This window comes from Trichomycterus rosablanca, chromosome 3 (assembly GCF_030014385.1).
Source record: "Trichomycterus rosablanca isolate fTriRos1 chromosome 3, fTriRos1.hap1, whole genome shotgun sequence".
Lineage (NCBI taxonomy): Eukaryota > Metazoa > Chordata > Actinopteri > Siluriformes > Trichomycteridae > Trichomycterus > Trichomycterus rosablanca.
In genome coordinates, this window is record NC_085990.1 from 32,916,417 (window position 1) to 32,940,456 (window position 24,040).

General features: G+C 40.1%; 1 protein-coding gene across 1 annotated transcript in view; it reads left to right on the forward strand.

Annotated features, from left to right (window-relative positions):
• Window positions 1-24,040, forward strand: part of pard3aa (par-3 family cell polarity regulator alpha, a) — a 537,783-nt gene that overhangs the window by 294,839 nt on the left and 218,904 nt on the right. The window contains exons 8-11 of the mRNA XM_062991183.1: window positions 4,442-4,567; window positions 7,447-7,880; window positions 14,555-14,694; window positions 17,828-17,956. Of these exons, the coding sequence (XP_062847253.1) occupies window positions 4,442-4,567; window positions 7,447-7,880; window positions 14,555-14,694; window positions 17,828-17,956 (829 nt within the window). The remainder of the gene's footprint in view (window positions 1-4,441; window positions 4,568-7,446; window positions 7,881-14,554; window positions 14,695-17,827; window positions 17,957-24,040) is intronic.

Sequence of the window (24,040 nt, forward strand, 5' to 3'; positions counted from 1 at the left end):
TGCACCATTGTGAGAAAAACTGGGTCTTTGTAAATTGTGTATCATGTAGATGCATAGTACATAGTGGTGATGTAGAACACGTCAGTAACATTAAATAAATGAGTTTAGTTCTATCAATTGGCAAAGCATAGCTCCAGTGACTCAGGCTCATTCTCTGGCTCAAATAGCTTGAAGGAACCACACCTTTTCTGGGGTGTATTTTCATCTGGCACACAATATTTTCAGTGCTCTGGACCCAACTCACTTGCCCTGATAAGAAGTGATTACTGGGAACTTCCGAACCCCTTGTTACTTAACTCTAGCTTCTACATCCTTTTGTCCTATACCCAAATTGTATCATAAAGATGCAAAATACATAGTAGTGATGTGACATAAATAAAATTAAGTGAATGAGTTAGTATTTTCTGTGAATTAGTCCAGCACAGCTCTAGTGGCTTCAGTTACTGGCTGTGTGGATCAAAGTACTCCATTCCATAAAAAAAGTGATTACTGGGAACGTCCAACCCCACTGTAGCTTAACTCCCACCCCAATCCCAAAAGTGCATTGCCTCTACATCCTTTTCCCAATTATTTGAACCAAACAGAGCTGAACGACTAAAATGAGTTCTGAGTATTTAATCCCACCTTTTCTTTAGTCATTTTAATCCTACATTAATAGCTCATGAATAATTCACTGCTGTAGGTCCTTGTTCAGTCCTGTGGGAGTTTGGTTAACACTCCCAGCCAGTCATTGTCTATTTCATGAAGATAAAGCATGTGTGGCCTAACTTAGACAGTGAGTAATTTGTCTTTATGTGTTTAATTCTGCCACGCCAAAAATGACACCTTTGCAATGTGGCCGGGGGGTTTGAGGAGCAGTGTAGGGCCTTATAGCTTCCTCATAGCTAACTTGATCTTTTTCCTTTTAGTAGTCAGCAAGTAGCTGCTTATTGTTTGATGAGCAATTATAACAGACTGGAGCTTATATAGAATGATATTGTATATAATCAAACATTTAATGCTCATTGGTAAAAAGTCATTATGAAACCCTTTCTTTTGCATCAAAATTGAACATTTGTAAATTAGATTTGTAAATTAGAATCATTATGAATCTATGTTTTTTTTTGGCTACACGTCAATATATCATTTAATTAATTACCAGAGCTAAATAATAATTCCTTATTGGTCGCTAATTAGTGTCTGATAAGTTGTCTAACCTCTCATTGTGGTTTTAGCAAGTGAAATCATTTTTGTTTGCGCACTGTAGTTGTTGTTCACAATTATTAAGCAAAGCTTAAAATGGGTAAAAAATAGATCTTAAAGGCCGCTCCGTTGTCACAGTGGTAAAAACACACGCTGCAACCAGGACTGGATCTCGAGTACGTCGTATCGGATCCAGCTTTGCCTTACCGGCCGAGGCTGAGTGGCTATATGAACAACGATTGGCCTGTTGTTCAGATGGGTGGGACTAAGGTCGGAAGTGGGTCTCTCTCTGTCAAAATGGTGCAGTTACGACCTCTGCTGGCTGGTTAGAGGTGCCTACAGGGAGATGAGGAAGAAGTGCTCCTAGGGTGTGTCTCTCTGCATGCAACGCTAGGTGGCACAACACTCGTCAATGTGTGGGTGGCAAGATGCATACGGCTTGCTGCTCATGTGTTGGAGGGGATGTGGGTGAGCTTCGATCTCCTCGGTCAGCGCAGGAATCGGCAGAGGCAGAGAGGAGGCGTGATGCAAATTGGGCAATTTGGACGCGCTAAAGGGGGAGAAAAATGGGAGAAAATGCATAAAAAAAAAATAGATCTTAAAATATAGATTCTAAAAGGAAAATAAAAAAAAATAGTGGAAACTGTAACTCAAAACATTTTAGCAGAAACATAATGGTGGTCAGAGAAGGGAAAAAAGCTCAGGGTTTTAGAATAATCAAAAGAAAAGCTGCAAAAACACTAGCAAGCAAATATTTCAAGTCTGTTGATTAGGAGAATAAAAGAAAACAATGTATCATATGGCATCTAGCAGGCATAATTGGCAGTGCTTGCAGCAGACACGGTTCTGCTAGGGCGGGGTGACCGGACTATGTGGGTGGGTTCTTCAAAATGCTGTGTATGGACCCTGATTGGCAGATAGAGAGGAGCCTGTGCAGTGTGCATAAGTGAAAAAGGGTTATTTTAGCCATTATAAAATGGCTAAAATCAGCAGCTCCAAGATTCTGAACTCCTCGGTACGAAACTCGGCGTTGCCACTGGTCTCCTGGGCGCCATCTAGCGGGCATAATTGGCAGTGCCTGTAGCAGACACGGTTCTGCAAGGGTGAGATGAGGTGTAAGGACCCTGATTGGCAGATAGAGAGGTGCCTGTGCAGTGTGCATAAGTGAAAAAGGGTTCCGCAAAGGGTTGCGCGTGGGTCGGAAGAGGCCTTAGCAGCAATATAACCACTTCATCTGCAATCAGGGATCCCCCAGCAGCGGAAGACAGATTGACTATGCTAAATTGGGAGAAAATGGGAGAAAATGCATAAATAAAAAATAAAAAAAGACTAAAACATACATGATGCATGAAAACCTTTTAAAGATATTTTTTAATAATGTGTGCTGTTCAACATTAGACGGACCGAATGGATGGGTTAGAGTAAAGGTATAAAAATCCAGCACATCATAGAACACTTATATTTAATTAATTGAAAATATATATAAATAACACAATGAGAAAAACAACTGTAAACATTCAGTTGTTTAATGTTTTAAGATTCTTATTTTTCATTTATGACAAATCTAATGCTTTTACAATCTCTCACACCTCCTCCCGCTCCCATTGTTCTATTTTCAGCTCCCGCTCTCTCACAGACTGCTTTGAAACTCGAGCAGAGTCTTGCTTTCTGTAAGCTCATGAGACAAGCCCACACCTGAAGTCCCACCAGATCATCTGATTTATTTACTCGCTCTATTTGAAAGGAAAGGTTGAGCGTCGGAAGGAAACGCGACTGCGACTTTTCTGTGGTCTCGTTTCAAATCTGTGCTTCCTCTGACTTTTTAAGCTCGTCAAATGTGACGTTGCCATGCAGCTGCCTGGAGTTGAAGGCATCTTTGAGTTTGTAGACTTTGAGATGCTGTGTGTTGTGCTTCTCTTATCACACGACTAAGCGGTTCAGAGAATTTTTATATGTCAAACCTCAGCTCCAGTTTTCAATGTCAGCTCTGATGTGTAAAGTTTCAAGTTGTACTTTTGGAATTTATTTACTCTTCATCACTTCTTCTGACCTACATTCAAAAGTTGGCAGATGTAAATAAATAAGTAGACAGACAGACAGACAGACAGACAGACAGACAGACAGACAGACAGACAGACAGACAGACAGACAGGAAGAAAATAAAACCAAGCTGTGCCACTATTACATTTTGAGTTAAAATACTGACGTTGTATCCTAAAGACTAATCTAAATTTTGCATAAAGTTTACCAAATGGCCAAAAGTATGTGGACACCAAAACCATAGGCATTATCAACTATAACAGATATTTATTTTCCTCAGTTTAGTCAAAAGAGCCATTGTAATGTCAGGCACTCACGTTGAACAGTAAGTCCTTGGTGGCAAATGAAGTTCCAATTCATTCCAAATGATTAATGCAGCTAAGGTCAGAGCTATATGCAGGCTACTGGAGTCAATTGACACCAAACTCACCAAATTAGGGCATACTGGACTTTACTTTGTACACAGACTCCTGGAACAGGAAAGACCCCTCCTCAAACTGTTGCCACAAATTGATTTTGCTACCCGTTTTGCTACCTGTGGTTCTGACGGAAACCGGTTTACCCACCTGAGGTTGAAGACTGCAAGTCGAGACTGCTGTGCCAACAATGCTGTGCCAACAATGCTGCTCCTGCTAGATGTGACGGACACCTGGCGTGTTTTCACTAAGAATGTCAAGAACTCATTATAGACTTTATCACAGACTGTACTGAATAATGAAGTCAAATTGTTTACGTTATTTATTTATTTTTTGCTAGTTATAACTTCACTTTTAGTTCAATTGAATTTTGTGTTTGTATGATGATGTGTAAATCCTATTTATATAAATTATCCTCCAGGCCACCCGAGAAGGAGGGGTCCCTGCTGAGTCTGGTTCCTCTCAAGGTTTCTTCCTGTAATTTTAAGGGAGTTGCCATTGTCGCTCTCGGCTTGCTCAACGGGTGTTTTTGGTCTGTTGGTCCTAGATTCTGTAATGTTGCTTTGGGACAATGTCCATTGTAAGAAGCGCCATACAAATAAATTTGACTTGACTTGACCCATTAGCAATGGGTGTGACTAAAACACCTGACCTCAATAATTACCTCTCATGTAACAGCAGGTTGTACTCTTATCATTTTTTGAATTGTTTTACCATAGTTGGCTAGGCCTTGGTGTTCCTGCGCTTATCTTGCAGGTTAATGCCAAGTTGTGTATTATTGATGTGTGTTATGGTGTTTGCAGGACTCTGGGGTTGCTGGTGAAAAGGCTGGAGAGAGGAGGAAAGGCCGAGCGTGAGGGGCTCTTCCAAGAAAACGACTGTATCATACGCATTAATAACGACAACCTGCGCAACATCCGATTCGAACAGTAAGCCTTCACTTCTAGCTTTAGATGGAATCAAGGGACGTTAGCTTCCGCTCCTCTGATGGCTATTCTCTCTCACACTCTCTGATCTTATCTTTCAGCCCAAATCCTCAGCCTCCTTCAGTGCACAGTACACAAACAGATTCTGATAACTCAGAGATCAGAAAGATAATCTTCTTTTTCTCATTTTCTCACTAACCTTCGTCCTTCTTCCTTTGACTGGCTGGCATGCTGAGTCCTAATTCAAAGAGATTTTCTAATCTTATTGGATTGTTTGCACAGATAAATATTTAGTGCTGCTTAATGTAACTTTGTGTAATGATGCATTGATGGAGTCGTTTATTATTTCATCAGAGGCGGAGAGATGCGTGATTAGCTGCCTGCCACGGTGCTGCTCGTTAACACACACACACACACACACACACAGGCACACTGCTGCTTCTGGAGGGCTGAATTAGCATAAGAATGAAGATAGGTCTTGGTGAGGCTGCTGACTCTAGATGCAGAGATTGATTGAAATGAAGAGCTTATTACAAAAAAAACTACACACACACAGAGACAACTAATGCCAAGTTCACACTACACGACTTTTCAAGTCGTCTGGTCGTTGTACAGTTCACACTACACAACTGGATCTCTTGTAATCGGGAGTCTTTCAAGTCGGTGTGGCTTTCACACTACACGACTGATCGGCAATAGGGGGTTTCACACTACACAATCCATCACCAACTGCTCTCCCAAACTATGTTTTATCACGAAAACAAACGCAAGAAGTGACGAGGAGTTTAATGATACCACGTCCAAAAATGCACGTCAACAAGTAGCGAGCGAACAAAGTTTGTGCGCTGATGTGCAGCGTGAAATCAAGGAGAAAAAATAAAAGAATCCGAGTGGATTTCACTACGCAAACAGCATGGTTTGTTCTATAGTGAGTTGGAGGTTAATAAATATTTTTTGCAATGCAACGTTGGTGTTATGTTTTGTAGAGAACGATAAGGTCAGAAATATTGTAAAACCTGTGTGTGCCGATAAATTCTGATATAAACTATATTATGCCCCTGTCCCACCTTTTTATAACTCCTCCCCTGCGTTTCCCCTCACATCGTATCTTGCGTTCTCATTGGCGACTCAGATATTTGACATGCTAGATATTTTTCTTCAGTCGCTGAGCGCTCGGTAAGCCGCTCGGATCGAGTTGTTGAGCAGTTCACACATAGTGATTGAGAGCCGAGTTTCGAACGCCGAGTTGCTCCCGAGCCGGCAAATCTAGCGCCGACCAGTTGGCAATCGAAAATCAGGGCAAAAATTGTGTAGTGTGAACTAGGCATAAACCAACACCCCATAAGACAGTCTAAAAAAACTGTACTTTTTGATTTAAAAATGTTATGTTAAAGACAATGTTATGTTGGACAGCTGAGCAGTAGGAAAATACATTGGCTGATGAGTCTACATTTATGTTTAGAGGAAGCTAAAGGAAGTTTTCCTTATAAAACAGTTTTAGCACAACCTGGGGTTTGAATCAATGTTACAACTTTTTTAAAAATCAATTCCCAAGCACAAAGAAACTGTATCTGTAACTGAATGTGCTTCAGAGAATAAAAGGCTGAAGAGTCAGCAGTTCATCTGTATTTAGCCTCATTGGTTAGTACTTTCTTAAACCATTGTTGGCAGCTGTTATATTCAGAAGTCTATTTGTATAGAGTTTAGAGTACAAAGGCAGATGCACGTGGTTCACGTGTAAACAAACGATACACAGAAATAATGAGACGAATGACGACGATGAGTCGTATCACAGAAAACAACAGGAATAAAATATTACAAACATTTTGGTTATGTATTTACTCTTATTTTTAAAAAATGTACTTGTTTTGACATAGCATTTAGGATTTGTATCTAAATGAGTGACAATAGCTGTAAGTGTATTTCCAGTGACAAAGTGGTACCACTAGTGCTTTCTAAATTAGGCAAGAAAATGAGTAAATAGGTAAATTATTGGGGTGATCAGGTGGTGCAGCAGTAACTTGGACTAACCCACTACCACTTGGATCCAGGGTTTGAACACCAGCGGTGCTGTTGGACGGTCATGCATACATCATTGCCTTTAAAAGTGGCACATGTGGGATGGGGGTTACTGCACTGCACCCAGTGATTCAGAGCCAGACCTACCATGACCCTGACCAAAACCTTTGTCACATTTCAAGTGGAGATTTATAGGGGTTCATGGGATATATTATCAATGTAGTGTTGTATTTCTATCTCCGCTATTATAAAAAAAAAAAAATCTAAACTAAGCTGCGTTTTTCGAACAGTAAATTGAAGCTTTGCTTGCAACATTTTAGATGTAATATCTACATGGTGCTTATCACGATGTGCTTTGCGAGTCCATTTGCAGTATTTTCCTTTTTAGCAGTTCCAATGACAACCAGTTTTGTAAGTCCTACTTGCAGGGTATTGAAAGATGGGATTTGATTATGCGTAATGCCCGTCCAATCTGTGCTCTGTGTGCGGACACAGATCCTGGCCTCGGGCTCTAATGTATATTTTTGCTTACTCCCTAAGGCACTGTGAGCATGTAAAGGGTAGATAATGTAATCTGTGAATTAGCCTTGTTTCCAGCTGCAGCAGTGCAATTAAGCAGTGATTAGCCTGGCAGATCGTCTGACCTTTTAGCGTGCAGCCTTTTAACTGGACAAGCGTCTCCAATAGATCAGAAATGCAGCATCCATAAATGTCTGTCATCTAATTCAATTATCGTTTATCTGTGTCTTTGTGTGCACATCAATATTGCTTTTCTATCAGTGCTTTTCTTTTTGCACAAATGTATCCATTTTTATTTCAGTTTATATCTGTAAGTGTTTTTGTTTGTTTTTTTCCTCTTTCAGGGCACAGGACTTATTCAGACTGGCCATGCGCTCCCCATTCATCCTCTTCCATGTAGTTCCAGCAGCGAAAATGCTTCAGTATGAGCAGTTCTCCAAGAGTGAATTGAGCCTTAAGCCTGGTCCAGGGCCCGGTCCAGGGCCCGGTCCAGGTCCAGGTTCAGGTTCAAAACGGATGTCTCTTACCACAACTAGTCGCCTGACACCTGACCCCAAACCTGGGCAAAGGAACAGTGTAGCGGTGGGGGGTGATTACAACGCTAAAAGGTTGTCCAAATCCGGTCCTCACCCAAACCTTAATCACCAGCCACCTTCTTCTCACCTGGATCAGTCTTATACAGTATCAGCACCCAGCATTACTCCACCCACCAATAGCGCCACCCCCATGACTTTTTCCAAAAAGATTGGCCGCAGATTCAGTGTCCAGCTCAGAAAAGGTAAGCACGACGTGTGTGTAATTCATTTTTAATAATTGATTTACTATTCCACATGCATTTAGTCACACAGTGTAAAAACTCTTATTCAAAAAAGTCTTTAGACCCTTTGTTCAGTGAGTGTTTGTAAGCAGCAATTACAACTGTACATCTTCGATATGTCTCTAGAAGCTTTGCACCCCTGGATTTGGGCAGATTATTTGATTCTTCATGGCAGATCCTCTCAAGCTCTCTCAGGTTGAATTGTGAGGTTCTGTTAACTGCCATCTTAAGGTCTCTCCATAGACATGTTATGGGGTTTAAGTCTGAGCTTTGGCTACACCACTGAGAGACATTCAGAAACTGTTTTTTGCCAGGCATGGTGATTGCTGTTCTGCCCAAAGTCCTGAAAGTCATTTACATGCTGTTAAGCAAACTCCAAGTAGAGTGTCATGACTTTTACTCAACAGTGGCTTTTGTCCTGCCACTCTGCCATAAAGGCATGATTTATGGAAAGCAGCATAGATGGTTGTTTATCCAACATCCAATATTTCTTTTGGAGCACATGACTTTTGGAGCGTTTGAAATTGACAGTTTTTTTTCTTACCTTTCTGACCGAGATTTTCAGCTCAGATGCCCAATTCTGCTGGATAGCCAACTCTATGAAGGTTTAAGGATGTGCCAAGTTATATTTTCTATTTTAAAATGATCAAGGCCACTGTGGTGATGGGAACAACTATTGTTTTATATTCTTTCCCAGATCTATGCCTTGCAACATTTAGCTGCACAGAGATACATAGACAGTTGCTTGGCTTGGTTTTTGTTCTGATAATGCCATGTAATTTGTTGGCCCTTATAGAGTCAGGTGTGTGTCTTTACAAACTATCCTCCATCAATACAAATAGCAACAGGTGGACTGCATTTAAATTCTAGTCACATATCAGGGATAATTAAAGCAAACAGAAGGACCCTGATCACCAGAATTTTAATAATATGTCTTCATGATAATGGTTGATTGTAATTGATAGGTGGAAATGGCAGTAACATCAATTCAGAATCAAACCCATAAGATTATAAAGTGCTGTACACAAGGTCTGTGGTTTTTCTTTGACTTTGCTATTACAGAACTGTCCAGAAACAAAGACATGTTTCTAATCAGACCCCTTATGACTCTAAACAGGATAATGTAATTGATAAAAATGAAATAATAATAATAATAATAATAGCTGATGGTAACTGTTTTGGTAACAAACACAGTCAGCGCTTTAAAGCACTATAGCTACAGAGAGTGAATCTTAAGCTACAGGTCAGTTTGATCTGCTTATCCAAATGCTGTTGGTTCTGCACAGCAGTATTATCAAAGCGTTTCATACTGTTTCTCTCACCCTCCAGTGTCTTTCACAGAGTCAGCATGAAATATACATGGTGCAAATATATAATGCTGTAGAAAAACATGCACACACTTATGGTGTAAACACAAACTTATACCTGTGTTGGGAGTGTCTGTCAGACACGGCGTATATCTAGGAGCCAACAGACCAGGGGCTTCTAGTTTGTTCTAAATGACTTGATTTAATCAGACTGTCATCATTTCATCATAACACCGTTGTCAAGTCCAGCATAAAAGAAATGATTAGATTAACACGGTCTTTTGATTTGATTGCCCACTGGTGCATGAGAGCTACTCTTCTGGAAGGGTGATGGCTAACATATGTTTCCTCTGAGATACATAATGCCAGACGCCTCTCTTTTTAGCTGCTGCTCATGCATTGTTATTGAGCAATTGTATGTACATGCTTAGAGGAGTGCACTACTACTACTACTACTACTACTACTTTGTATATGTAAGTTTACAGATGTCATGATCAGCTAGTGTTGCTCTAATTGTCAGAGGATACGAAATGTGTATACATAGACTATATGTACATACATTAAAAAATTTTCCCTATCACATTTCACTCACCAATCAGACTTTTAGACTTGTGTGTGCTTCTTTGGACACACCTGAAGTCAGCCTTGGATGAGAATGCTAAACGAAATGCTCACAGATGTGTGGGATTGGCTATCATTGCATGACCGATAAACGAGATCCAAAAAGCAAAGCTGACCACTGCAGGTTTCAAACAGAATCTTCTACAAAAACACTAATAGTCGGAAAGTTTAAAACCTCACCCAGTCATTTGCTTTCCATACTGCTTTTCTCTAATGCTTTAATCACACTTTCCTGCAGGTTAAATTGAAGGGAAGGAAAAAAGGCAAGCTTTGTCAGCAGGTTGGATATGCTAGTCTTTATTAGGTTTGCACAGGAAGAGTAGAAGACAGAAGAGACACAATTAAACCCCTGACAACAAACAGCAAACCCCCGACAACCTGTCCCACTGGGAGAAGTATTCAGAGGGCATGCACATTGGCTGCTTTAATTGAAAAGAGAGCTGCAGGCAGAGAGAAAACTGTTCATTTTAGCTCAGGCTGAGACACACACTTGCCATGAAACGGGCCTGTTTGATAAATAGAAATGGCACATCTTTAATAGTCGAATATAAAAGCCACCCCAAACCCACCACCACCTTTTTTTGTGTTAGTGGTGGGCAGTATGCAGAAAAAAAGAAAGCATTGGACTCTTTAAATTGCCTTTCTTTGCACTCTTCCCAATTTTCCTCCCAATCTAGTCGTATCCAATTACACGATTGCATTATGCTTCCTCTCTACCGATGCTGATCTTCACTCCTGATTGAGGAGAGCAAGACTGACACACACCCTCTCCGACGTGTTCAGTAGCCGACTGCGTCTTTTCACCTGCACGAAGCAAGTTCATATGCGGATCAGCTTTGTGTACTGAGAGCCACACCCTGATCAATGCATTATTCCTCGACTCTGTGCAGATGCACAACCAGCCAGCAGAGGTCGTAATTGCATCAGACGCATCCTGCATTTAGCAGACGCTTTTTATCCAAAGCGACTTACAGTCTAAGCAATTGAGGGTTAAGGGCCTTGCTCAAGGGCCCAACAGTGGCAACCTGGCAGTAGTGGGATTTGAACCAGGAACCTTCTGCTCACTAGTCCAGTACCCTAACCGCTAGGCTACAACTGCTACAACTGCATCAGTTACGAGGTCCCGACTCCAGCTTGCACCCTGTATGAACAACAGCCGATCGTTGTTCGTGTAGCCACCCAGCCCAGCCGAATGGCAGAGCTGAGTTTCAAACCGACAAGTTTGAAATATCAGCTCTAGTGTGCTAGCGTGTTTTACAACTGCGTCACCTGAGTGGCCTAAATTGCCATTTTTGCTACAGTTAAGCAAAGCATCAGCAGTCTTGGAGTAATTCTAGAAATGTATTTTTAATTAATCTTTTCTGTATGAGAGAACAAGAAGTGGTATTGGTAGCAATTTTAGCAGTTTAACTCAATAGGGACAAAAGGAATGTCTCATTCTATAGTCAGAAATTAGGCAAAAAAGCTCTTTTGGTGTCCATGTTTTGGTAGAATAGAATGCCTTTATTTGTCATATATACATATGCAGGTGTACAGTACAATGAAATTCTTTCTTCGCATATCCCAGCTTGTTTGGAAGCTGGGGTCAGAGTGCAGGGTCAGCTATTGTACGGCGCCCTTGGAGCAGAGAGGGTTAAGGGCCTTGCTCAAGGGCCCAACAATGGCTGCATTGCAGAGCTGGGGTTCGAACTCTCATCCTTTCAGTTGATAGCCCAAAGCTCTACCTACTAGGCTACCACTATCCCCAGGCAGTGCTCAGACTAACAATTAGTTTCAGGGAAACCCTTTTTAGTTGGGCCATTCTGAATCTGAGTATATTGTAAATGTTTACAGTGGTATATCTGTTTCTGATATTGGTATTATATATTGTATATTTTATTTGTAGATAATGGCATTATAAAGTCTTAATAGTCTTGTAGGCACTGCATCCTTATGCTGTCCTGATGCATCCCAGTGATTCATGTCTGCTTTTTTTCTCTGTTTCTAAAGTAGCAGATGCTGAGTGCTAGTCATATTATAAGCAGGTCTGAAAAAGTCACTACACGTCTTTTTTACAGTAAAATATTATTATGTTTACACCACGCAGAGATTCAAGTGTTCAAGGTGTGTTGCAACCATGGGGGAAAACTAAGGTGCTCATAAATGCTCAGAGAGCATATTATTTCATTGCACCAAAAGGACAATGGGTGTATGAAATTTCAATTTTAGAGACACAAATTTTCTCTGTATTGTTCTGAATTTTCAAACCTTATGGCACAGCAGCAAACCAGTCAGGCTGTAGGAGAAAGCCCAAAAATGTAATCCAAAGCCCTTAGCGATTGGGACAACAAAGAAAAACCTTTCATGGAATTATGGATTTACAGAAATACCCAGGCATTTTGAGGAGGAATGTTATGCATTTTTGGTGAAATTGAACCTTTGTGATAACTGGACTTTCCAGCAAGACAATAATCTGAAGCACACATCTGGGTCAACCAAAGCTTGGCTAAGGGAGCAGTACTGGAACATCCTGGGGTGACCTTCTCAGTCTCCAGATGAATGTTTAAATGTAGACTGGAAGGAAATGGAAGTCATCAGACCTCAGTGAGCTGGAAGCTTTTGCACAAGAAGAATGGATGAAGATTCCACAAGAGAGGTGTCAGAAGCTTGATTACCTAAGCTTAAACTTAGGTACTAAAGTGTAAGTGATTCCTTTCGGGTGTTCCTGTCAATGGTAACCAAAGCATTCATCTGCATATTTGATTTGGCACAGTATTCACGCCAGATGCTCTCTCTGACGCATCCCTCTTATTTATCAGTGCTTGGGACTGGCACTGTAGATGCACTAACCCGTGTCCCTCCAATGGCAAGGTTCTTACAACACCATGTACTTTCTGAACTCAGACACTGCTGTTACCAGCATCAGAGCTCTTAACATTATGCCACATAAGCTCACTACACACTACATTACACATAAGCTCACTAGACACTACACATCTCAGAGCATTACTGTAGGACATTTCTTCTTCTTGTCTGGTCAGATCAGGTTGGGGTGCTTGTTATTGAATTTTCAGCTAGTTTCACGGCCTAATCTTTTGAGGTTTTCTTTTCTGGTACCACAGTCAGGTTATTTCTTGTTCTACTCATTAGGCAAAAAAATGGCAAATATTCTTTTGCAATGCATAGAGCTCTTTCCCTTTTCTCTTTCCTGCTTTTTGATTATATTTGTCCATCTATTCTAATAAAATAATGGACTCTCCTGTCTTTCTCGCCTCAGTTTTAAAAAGCTATTTTGGCCACAAGATGTATTTTTTTAAATTTTATTTCATAAATTTTAGCTTTTTGGCTATTTTTTTTACACACAATACAAAGGAGGAAATGAAGAGAAGACATCAGTAATTAATTAGCAGCTGGCTGTTAGGGAGGCATCTCTCTAATTACCTGATTGAGTGCCATTAGTGCTGGCCTCTCCTAATGTCCTAAGAGTTGGAAAAGGACATCAGATTATCCGTAATAACCTTTCAGGCCATTGTTGTTGTTTCTGATTGCAGATAAAAGTTTAAAACGCGAACAGCTCAAATGGGTCAAAATGAGCCCACTTATTATTTTAGATCCATGTTTCTTCATCTCCTGGCCGAGAGCATTGCATTCTAAAAGGCCCAAGTAGTGAACAAAACAGACTTATAGCAATAAATGGGATATCTAATCAGGTTGCCCATTTTCTGAAACATCTATCGCTCTTTGCATCGTCTGGATGTTTAGAGTAATGCCGGGCTGCTCCGGCAATAAGGTCAGCGTCGTCGTGTGTTTCTTGCTCTGGCTGAACTGACTCCCTCCACTCTCTACAGCTTCACTCTGTCGGACCATTTATATTCATTTGCCGCTCCAAAAAATGGTTGCTTTGTGGATGGCAAGCAAATTGCTTTAGAGACCTCATGCCTGAACCCTTAACAACATTTCCCAGGATTTAGTAGCGTCTGTGGCAAGCTGTAAAGCTCAATTTGCCCGATGCTTCAGTGCATCAAGCGTCATCAAAGATTTTTCGAAAGGAGCAATGTAAAAGAGGTTGCATTACCCCTGCCACCTAATGAGTGCTTTGTATTACCAGAGCTAGATGTACTGAGACCTAAGTACACCATATCACAATCTTATTATGCTCATGAGATCTGCCTATTATTTTAGATGCAGCAAAACTTGGAATATCATGGTGTGGAAGCCCAGCCCTGATTACAGTTAGCCCTGAACCATTAAATTACATTGGCTGTATGTTTACAGTGTTGTATGTTTAAACACACCTAAAGGAATTGAGAATTGCCTTGCTGATGGACTTTGGTTATTAGATACAGTTGCATTTGGGCCTCAGTCTGACCTGTAATTTAATTGGGCCTAATATACCTTTCACAGTGGTGCATTTAGGAAGGAAATGTGTACACGTGTGGGGGTGTTGCATGACTGTGAGGGCATCAAACTGGCTAGGCCAGTGATAATTTTAGAACTGGGGTGGCCAGTGTCAATTTGGGAGGCTTAAAGTACATAAACACCTAATGCTAGTTACTACTACTTCTAGTTTTTCATTATCATTTAGCTGACCTCTTGTATCAGATTTGAAAATCACAAAATGACCAGTGAATATGAATACACTGTGATTACATAAATGGCTTTGTTTGAACATTTACTGACTCTGTTGTGTTTTTGATAGTTTTGTTATTGTCATTCTCTTTTCTCAGGTCCGGAGGGGCTAGGTTTCAGTATTACATCGCGAGATGTCCCAATCGGAGGCTCTGCTCCCATATATGTAAAAAACATCCTTCCTCGTGGAGCTGCTATTGAGGATGGCCAACTGAAAGCTGGAGACCAGTTACTAGAGGTGAGGAGGCTGTTGAGCTTGGGGAGTTACATAATTTTTTTTCCAAAACTGGTCTGAAACAACCTTATTGTATTGTGCAAATATAAACACAGAGGCAGAATATTCAAGTTACAGTGTCTTAAATCATTCCACAATAAGCAGGTGATCAACTAAAAACTATGCAAGTAAAGATGGGATAATTATCAATCAGTACAAAAAGAACATTTCTCAATGCAAGAATGCAAATAATCTAGGTCTTTCACCATCCACCATGCATGACATTGTGAAAAGATTCATGGAATTTAGATTTAGAATTTAGTCTATGTATGGCAAGGCCAAAACCCACTGTTTAATGTGCGTGACCTTCCAGACCTTAGACTGGATTGTTTGAGAATCCCTTATGCTACTGCAATAATTATAGCCACATGGACTCAACAGTACTTCAGAAAACCATTGTCACTTAACTTAGTCCACTGCTGCATCAAGAAATGCAACATGAAGTTCTATTACACAAAGAAAACATCAGGTCTATACAGAAACACTGCTAAGATCTCTGTGAATGAACTCATCTTAGATGATCTAAAAGACAGTAGAAACGTGTGCTGTATAACTCTTATTATTATAGATTATATAATTATAGGTATTAAGGGTTTATTATTATAGTAAGCTTTATTTGGTGAGATAATGGCACTGAGGCACTACTTAAGCTCAGGTCTGAAGCTAAGCCCTCTGCTGAGACTGACTCAGCTCTCAGTGGCCTACAGAGCACCAACTGAGTCACACATTCACCCAGCTCCATCAACACACCGCTGTTCATGCACTTGTTCTGCGTCAGCATCATCGCAGTCATGCTGGTGTGTAAATTAGAGCAGCCAGAACTCACTCTCTGCTGCCATGTTTGAATGTTTTGACCATCAGCAGGTTGTGGACCCAGATGCACGAGTGGAAAAAGGAAATGAGTAGTGAGCCTTTGCTTATTTTTGCCTTCATAATTAAATGCCACAGCACTTGTACAAGCTTTTAATAATCCTTAGTGCATATTGCTTTTCATATATTTTAGATTGGTTTTGTACAGATGGGTCCCAAACAGCTGTAGTCTACTCACCGAACACTTTATTATGTATACCCATCTGGTATGTACATTCATTGATTATCAAGCTTACACCTACCATACAAATGAACTTTGTGGCTGTATAAATACTGTCTGTATCCCACCTGTTTTTCAATACGTTTCTACCCCCTGCACCTCATTAATCAATCGAAAGGTACCCCTATTGGAACCCCACTGACCAGATGTTTTTGGTGGTGGACCACTCCCAACACAATGAAACTTACATGCTAATAGCATGGTAGTGTGTGGTGTACTAGTATAAGTGTACCATGTGCAGCAGTATTGTCTGATTTTTAATACCTTAAAAATACGTGAATGCTAGTAGTGGAATAGTGGACTAACCAAAAATATAAAGCCAGCAGTGTTCTGTAATCAAAAAGTGTCCACTGATTACCATACATTGTGCAAGAAAAAGAAACCAGCTTTACTATCCAACAACTGTACATCTACATCTAGTGCTAATTAATAAAAACACTGCTGCGCCTGATACTCACCGGAACAACACACACACTATGTTAGTGCCACTGCAGTGCTGGGAATGGCCCACCACCCAAACATTATCTGGTCAGTCAGTCAGAGTCCTATAGAGGTTGCTTTGTATTGATAAATGAGGAACAAAGGGGTGACAAATTGTTTAAAGCAACAGTCAGTAATTGTATACCCAGAGTTTTTCTGTCTGGTAGGTGTGGCTTTTAATATATCTAATACCAGATAGGTGTACCTAATAAAGTGCTTAGTGAGTGCATATAATTTGGCTAATGCCTGCCCTTATTTTAGATTATTCTTTCGCTCAGGCCTTTATTAAACACAGTTAAATGTTCCAGTTGAGCTTATGCCCATGCTAGAATTAAACTTGGCTCGAATTGCACTCAGGTACCCGTGGTGGTGGGCTAGTGTATTAGACTGCTGTGCCACCTGAGCACCAATTATAATAGTTTTAGGTCTTAAAACGTTATCTGAGGAAGACACTTATACAAGATTTAAAATAATTGGTTCTTCAAACAAATCACTTTTCTACATAGTCACCTTCCGATGCATTTTTCCCAGCATCGTATCAACTTTTTAATGCCATCAGCAAAAAATGTTTTTGATTAAGATTTGTAGCCACTGATGCACCGCTGCTTTCACCTCATCATCACATTAAAAATCTTCTTCCCCTTAAAGCTTCTATGAGTATCCAAAAAGGTGGAAATCAGATGGCGCTAAATCCGGACTAAAGCTCTCTCTCAGACACGACCAGTTACTACTCCTCCCATCCTCACCATTTCTAACCAAACTATGAAAGTGTGAAGACGTCTTGAAGATCCCTCATATTAACTGATAATTTTTATGTTCAGGAATTAAGCAGATAGTTTACATTTACATTTTCGGCATTTAGCAGACGCTTTTATCCAAAGCGACTTACAATTATGACTGAACACAATTTTGAGCAATTGAGGGTTAAGGGCCTTGCTCAGGGGTCCAACAGTGGCAACTTGGCGGTGGTGGGGCTTGAACCGGCAAACCTTTGATTATTAGTCCAGTACCTTAACCACTGAGCCATCACTGCTAGTTAAACAGGGTTAAACAGGTTAGTTAAACAGATAGTTAAACAGGGTTTCAGTTTGAACATCATCATCAGTAAAGAAATTTTATAACATGACCATGACATCTCGGAACCCTCAGACGAAAGCATAGTTTATTATTTATTTTTTCATTTTTATGAAACGCTTTATCCTGGTTAGGGTCATAGTAGATTTGGTTTCATTCAGAAACTTTGGGTGTAAGGTAAGGAATATTCTGTACATGGCACTAATCACATGTCCATGGACGCCTGGTCGCTTCATGGCACCACTGAGATTCAAACCTTCAAAACCATTTGTTTTGGTGGATATACAAAACAGCATTACAATCATGAATAGGGTTTTTCTATATAAGATACTGGTTTAGTGTGATCTCCACCAACACTTATGAATATATGAAAGCTCAATACGGGTAAGAAAGACTTGGCCTCTTTATACAAGTGAGATCCCGTTTGTTAACTGGAACTCTGCATGTGTGTAGGTGAATGGAGTGGATCTGAATGGAAAATCTCAGGAGGAGGTGGTATCTCTACTCCGCTCCACTCCAATGGGAGGCAGTGTTAGCCTGCTCGTCGTCAGACAGGAGGACGCCCTACTGCCCCGAGAAGTGGTGAGCGCTCACAAGCACTCCTCTACCGCTGCTGTTCTTTTCTCACCTCTGCAGTCAACACAGAGCTTTTTCACTTATGGTTCATGATGTTCTCTTTACATTCTTAAAGCTGTCAGTTAAATGCATGTTTGGGAAATTTATCTTTGTGGTTGCTGTAGGATCTGTAAAAAGAAGAATAAAAATAGAGTTTAATCAGTTAGCACAAGGAAATGTTCTTATCAGCATTAGTATTCAGGTGTTTTCAAACCATTGTTTCTTAAACCTGGTTCTGGAGTTCCACTGCTCTGCTCATTTATTGTATTCTGTGCTCCTAATACAAATGGTTAAATCCAGCAGCTAGTAAACAAGTTCATACTGGGTGTGTTAGATGAGTAACAGTACTAGTGTGTGCAAGAAAGGAGTACTTCAGAATCAGTACTGAGAAACTAGAACATATAGGGCAGAATTGGTTTGGTTGTTGTTTTTGAAGTGCTAAAAATTCTTTAATATAAAATGTCTGCAACAATATTCATCAATCCTTTTAGCATCTTATATTCCAGCAAACATAGGAATAAACATGTTAATACAAGATTGTTTAAATTTCTCAAATCTGATCCATTTCTCATCCTTGATTTTTCTTTTGTTGTCTCCATGTCTTTCACTCCATCTCCCTGTGATGCTTCATTACTTTCATTGGTACATTAACATTCAGCCAGCTCTGGCTCACCAGCACCCTTAGTTCAGCATTAAAGCATCTCAATAATCCATACCCTCATGTTCATAAAAATCAGATTAGTAAAATATCATTCCACAGCTCCAAAGTTATTGCAAACAAAGCAGTGAAAGTGAGGGTGGAAGCGAGTGTGGCAGTTTATTGCATCTGTTACTTTGAAAGAGGATAGCAGAGCTGGGCACTGAGTGGGTGGGTGAGTGACTGGATTTGGGTGAGATGGGTAGATGATGTGTAGGTTTGTGGGGGAAGCTTATTATGGTTGGCTGGTGAAATTGAAGAGATGTTTTTGCATCAGCAGTTCATCGTTTCGAATAATATAAATAAAGAAGTGCATTGTGGGAGCCAAATAGAAAACAAAAAATCATGTGTTAGAAAAAATATATACAGTATATATCCAGCATCACAAAAAATTAAATAAAATTAATTAAATAAATACATAAAATGAAATTAAATTAATTAATAAAAATAAATAAATAAATAATAATAATAGCAATAATAATAATAATAATAATAATTATAATAATAATAGCAAAACAACAACAACAATAATAATAATAATAATAAATAACAAACTACATCTGTAGCCATCCTTGGGCAAGAGTCCAGGATAGCCTAATTAACCCAGTCTAAGGTAGCTTATAAAATAATCAATTAATGTATGTACCAAAAAGGTATACCTAATAAAGCGCTTAGTGCTAATTAACCCAGTCATCAATGTTCATGCAAATGCATTAGCTCATATATTTATAGAATTGGCAGTTAGTGCTTTACTTCAAGCATGTTCAGCTTTCCCTAAATGTAGCTTGTGCTTCCGTTAGGGGAAAAATGCAGCTGGCATCTCATGGCCCTGATTGATCGCTGTCATCTGACTGAACTAGTGGATAATGACTAAACTGCTAGAAATTTAAACTTAAAAGGAACAATCACTATTGATTTATTTTCATGTGGATCTGGCGGAGACAGGCAGCCCAGGATTGTGCCTTTTCCATCACAATGAGATCACCTTCCCCAGAAACCAGGTTGGATAGCGAAGGCTGGCATTACCAGCATCAATCATGATATTTATTGTGCATTCGATTAGCCTTCTCCCAGGCCCGGGGGAGTGCCGAGAGTTTGGGCAGATGCTCCTCAGCGCAGGCAGTGACTTATTGAAAAGGGTGTCAGCTATAACCTTTACTCACAGCGTAAGCTGAAAAATGAGCTCTGATGCCCCCACCTAGCCCCCGCCATCTGAGAGAGAAGGAAAAAGATACAAAGAGAGAGAAACTATGTGAAGCTTCACTGAACCTCGGATCAATGGAGCGCCGCCCTTGAAAAGCAGTGAGGAGAAGTTAAAGGGAGGATTGGTTTCGGCTGGACGGTGGGCAAGGCCACTGCCATTCTTACATAGCTGAGCTGTTTGGAGGAATTTACTCAAACAATGATCTGCTGATCTGGATTGATTGATCTGTTGACCTGGTATTTATACTAATACTATAGACAGAAAAGGCCTTCGAACGGCATTTTATTATTATTAAAGCTTACATGTATCGGTCAACTTTAATACACACGATTTGGACAAAAGTCTGTGGATAGCTGACCATTAATTTTTTGGGTGTTTTATTCTAAACCCATATTAACAAAAGGGTGTTTACCCTCAGTTTGTGGCTCCATTTATTTGGGAAGGCATTTTACAAGATTTTGGAGTGTGTCATTCGTGATTTTTGCTGATTCAGTTAATAATAATAATAATAATAATAATAATTTACAGAAATTTTCAGTTGTTGTTTAGAATAATCCTTATTAATGTCCAATAATGTTTGGCTTAGGGCACTGTGCAGGTCCGCTGGACAGTCCAGCCGTATTCACCCATGTTGGTCTGTAGCCATGTGCATGTCACTTGGCATATGGGGGCGGCACGGTGGCTAAGTGTGTACCACTGTCGCCTCACAGCAAAAAGGCCCTGAGTTCGATCCCCAGGTGGGGCGGTCTGGGTCCTTTCTGTTGTGGAGTTTGCCCGAGTCTGCGTGGGTTTACTCCGGGTGCTCCGGTTTCCTCCCACAGTCCACAGACATGCAAGTGAGGTGAATTGGAGATACTAAATTATCCATGACTGTGTTTGATATAACCTTGTGAACTGATGAACCTTGTGTAATGAGTAACTACCGTTTCCTGTCATGAATGTAACCAAAGTGTAAAACATGACATTAAAATCCTAATAAACAAACAAACTGTGCAGGTCCGCTGGAGTTTCTTTAGCCATGTGCATTTCACTTGGCATATGGTGCTGACGTTGACCACTAGTGGAGAAAAAAAAAAGAAGAGAAAACTATGCCATAACAGCACTTCTATCATCCTATGCTATAATCATTGTGGCTAGACGTTGCAAAGCAATTGTTCTGGACCTTAATGCCCAGGTATGCATATTCCGTCGTCATGGCAATGTATATAACATTCTCAGTTTGGATAAATCGGTAAGGTTTGCATCTGAATAAACAGTTACTGCATGTAGTGTATGATAACTTTGATTACATCACTGAACAAAACATGGTAATACACTCATTTTGTTGAATAATGTATTTATTTAGGAAAAGCTGTGAAACACTCATATACCCCTTGGTTAGTTTTAAATTCAATCGATAAGCCCTTTAAACTAATTGAACACAACCCAAGTTGTCGAATATTTATCTCACTCACCGTTCAATGTCAATACCTTAAAGTATATAAAGGAACACTTGTATCTTGTAATTTCCCCGCCTAATTGATTATTTTCTGTTTTAATGCTGGTTTTCTACTCGTTTATATGCATGGCAGTTAGAAGTCTCCCGCAGGGAACTCCTCTCATCTCAGTATTTGGTTCTCTCATATCTTTTGCATTTTAAGCTTGCCCTTGACTTGGTTGGTTGGCTGAGGTGAAGATGGGGACCTTATATGCTTTTGTTAGATGTTTTTTTGAGCATGACCAGAGCAAGAAGAAGAACAGGCTAAAGATGGAGATGTTACAGAAACAAGGCAGACAGAAGGTCATTGGCTGGAGACGAGACAGCTAGAGGGGAAAAAAAAGATCTAATGCACTGAAGCATTAAAAAATGCCTTCTGATAAATATAAGTGCAAGAAGATGGACACACACACACACACCTCCAAGGCTAAGGCCTTTTGTCTTTGAATAATTTATGTTCACAGAGCCAATTACCCATCATCCTAATGCAGCCTACAGCATAATAAGTGGCATTAAAACAATTTAATAAACAAACTTAATCAGGCACGGACAAACATTTTTACAGCATACACATAAAGACACCATGTGCCACCTAATGTCTGTTGGTCATCATTTACCAGTGCATTTAATCTTCCAGCTAAAACTGCTGTGATTGTGTACTGGCTACTAAACCAGAATGATAAATCTCTATCTCAGAATTTCTGATAAAGTCTGGGTTATGCCTCAGCGGGCTTACTGAACAGAAGTATAAGATAAGAAAAAAAGAAGTGAGAAAATAAATTGCTCCTGGAGCAAGATTCTGGATTCTTATTGAAACTGACAACACCCGGGTCTTCACCCGTTGAGCCGACGAACTGGCAGCCTGACGAGGACGAGGAAGAGGTTGCCTCAGCCAGCTGAAATGAGCCTGTTGTCTTCAGTCCTGCTAATGAGCAAACGACTCTCTATGTTCCTGTACTTTTTTTCACAAGCTTTACAGGACCAAAACAGGATCTTTGTCAAACAACAGTTGCTGTTTGACTCAAAAAATGTATGTAGTAAATAACGGCAGTACCAACATCATGCTCATTTATTTTAATCTTGGGTAATGCTTTTGGGAAAAAACGTTTACCTGTGCAAGTCATTGTATTCTGGAGTTATATAGATATAGTTAGATAGTCTGACAGTCAGTGCTTTGTGGTCAGATGAGTTTATGGTTCAGCCTGTTTTAGGGGGGGGAAAAAACAGATGTCAAGATGAAAAGGGCCATCCAGACTGTTATCAGTGAAAGGTACAAAAACCAGCATCTATCTTGGCATGGGTGACTTGAATATGTAGGCAGTTGTAGCCTAGCGGTTAAGGTACTGGACTAGTAATCAGAAGGTTGCTGGTTCAAGCACCACCACTGCTGCTGTTGGGCCATTGAGCAAGGCTCCTAACCCTGAATTGCTCAGTATACATTGACTGTATACTGTCACAGTACTGTAAGTCGCTTTAGATAAAGGTGTCTGCTAAATGCCAAAATATGTTTGAACCAAGGACCACTGAAGAAGAAGCCTATATTGGAATTTTTGAAACACACATGCAGCCAACAAGATGATGTATTTTCCCAGGAAGTCCATGATTATTTTAGCAAAACATTTAGCACAATCTGTATGTGCTACAACCATAGAAACAGAATATGTGTGCTTGACTGGCCTGCCTGCAGTCCAGATCTGTCTCCTATTAAAATGTATGGTGCACTATGAAGTGGAAAGTCAGTCAGCAGTGATCGTGGACCGTCAGCTAAAGTTCCTAGTTCCCAAGCCTTATTAACAGCATAGGTTACACACCAAAGGAACACGCCTCTGTACCAACTATTTTTGAATGTGTTGGCCATCAGGTTCTAAATGTGTATGTAATATGTAAGTTCATTAGACATTGGAAATATTTTCTTTTTACTTTTATCAGTTAAACGTTTAAGAGAATCAACAAATCTCATATCCTTTTTTATTGTTACTTACAAAATATCCCAACTTGTTTGAAAATAGGGTTTGTACCTCCAAAGCTCACAGCTGCACTGGATCTCTGTTTTTATATTAGGATTTAGTTCATCTGCATGATCTCATCATGTAATTCTTAGCCATTTGTGCAACTTGTTTAGATCGACTGCTGTTCTGATGCAAAACAGCTTTCTGGATCATCAGATGACAGAGCGAATGGGTGCATCATCTCAGAGTAGTAATTAAACACTGCATTAAAGTCCTCCTCATGATCAGATCACTGTTGTCACAGATCCATTAGAAGCCAGAGCTGCCAAGCAAAGAAAATCTTAATTACACAATTAATTTAAACTTGCAATTCTACTGACAGTTGGATTTATGGCTTTCATCGGAGGCCATCTTTGAATAAACGCCTGGCAGTTTCTATTTTAATAAAAGCTGTAATAGCCTTGCTTACTGAGGAAGGACTACGGTTTTGTTGCTGAACGAATGCACTGTGTTGAACCCCTGTTGCAGCATATAAAGTGTCCCTGCCCTGAGTTTTATTTAGCGAGCCTTTTAGTGTACTGATCAGTTAGGAGTGTGTTCTCACTTTATGACCGTCAAGGGCAGTTCTGTGAATGCTTAGACTAATTAATTTAATCTAAAACTTGATTAAAAAACAAGGTCTTGACTATGTGTCTAAAAATACCAAACTATTTTGAGGGGGAAA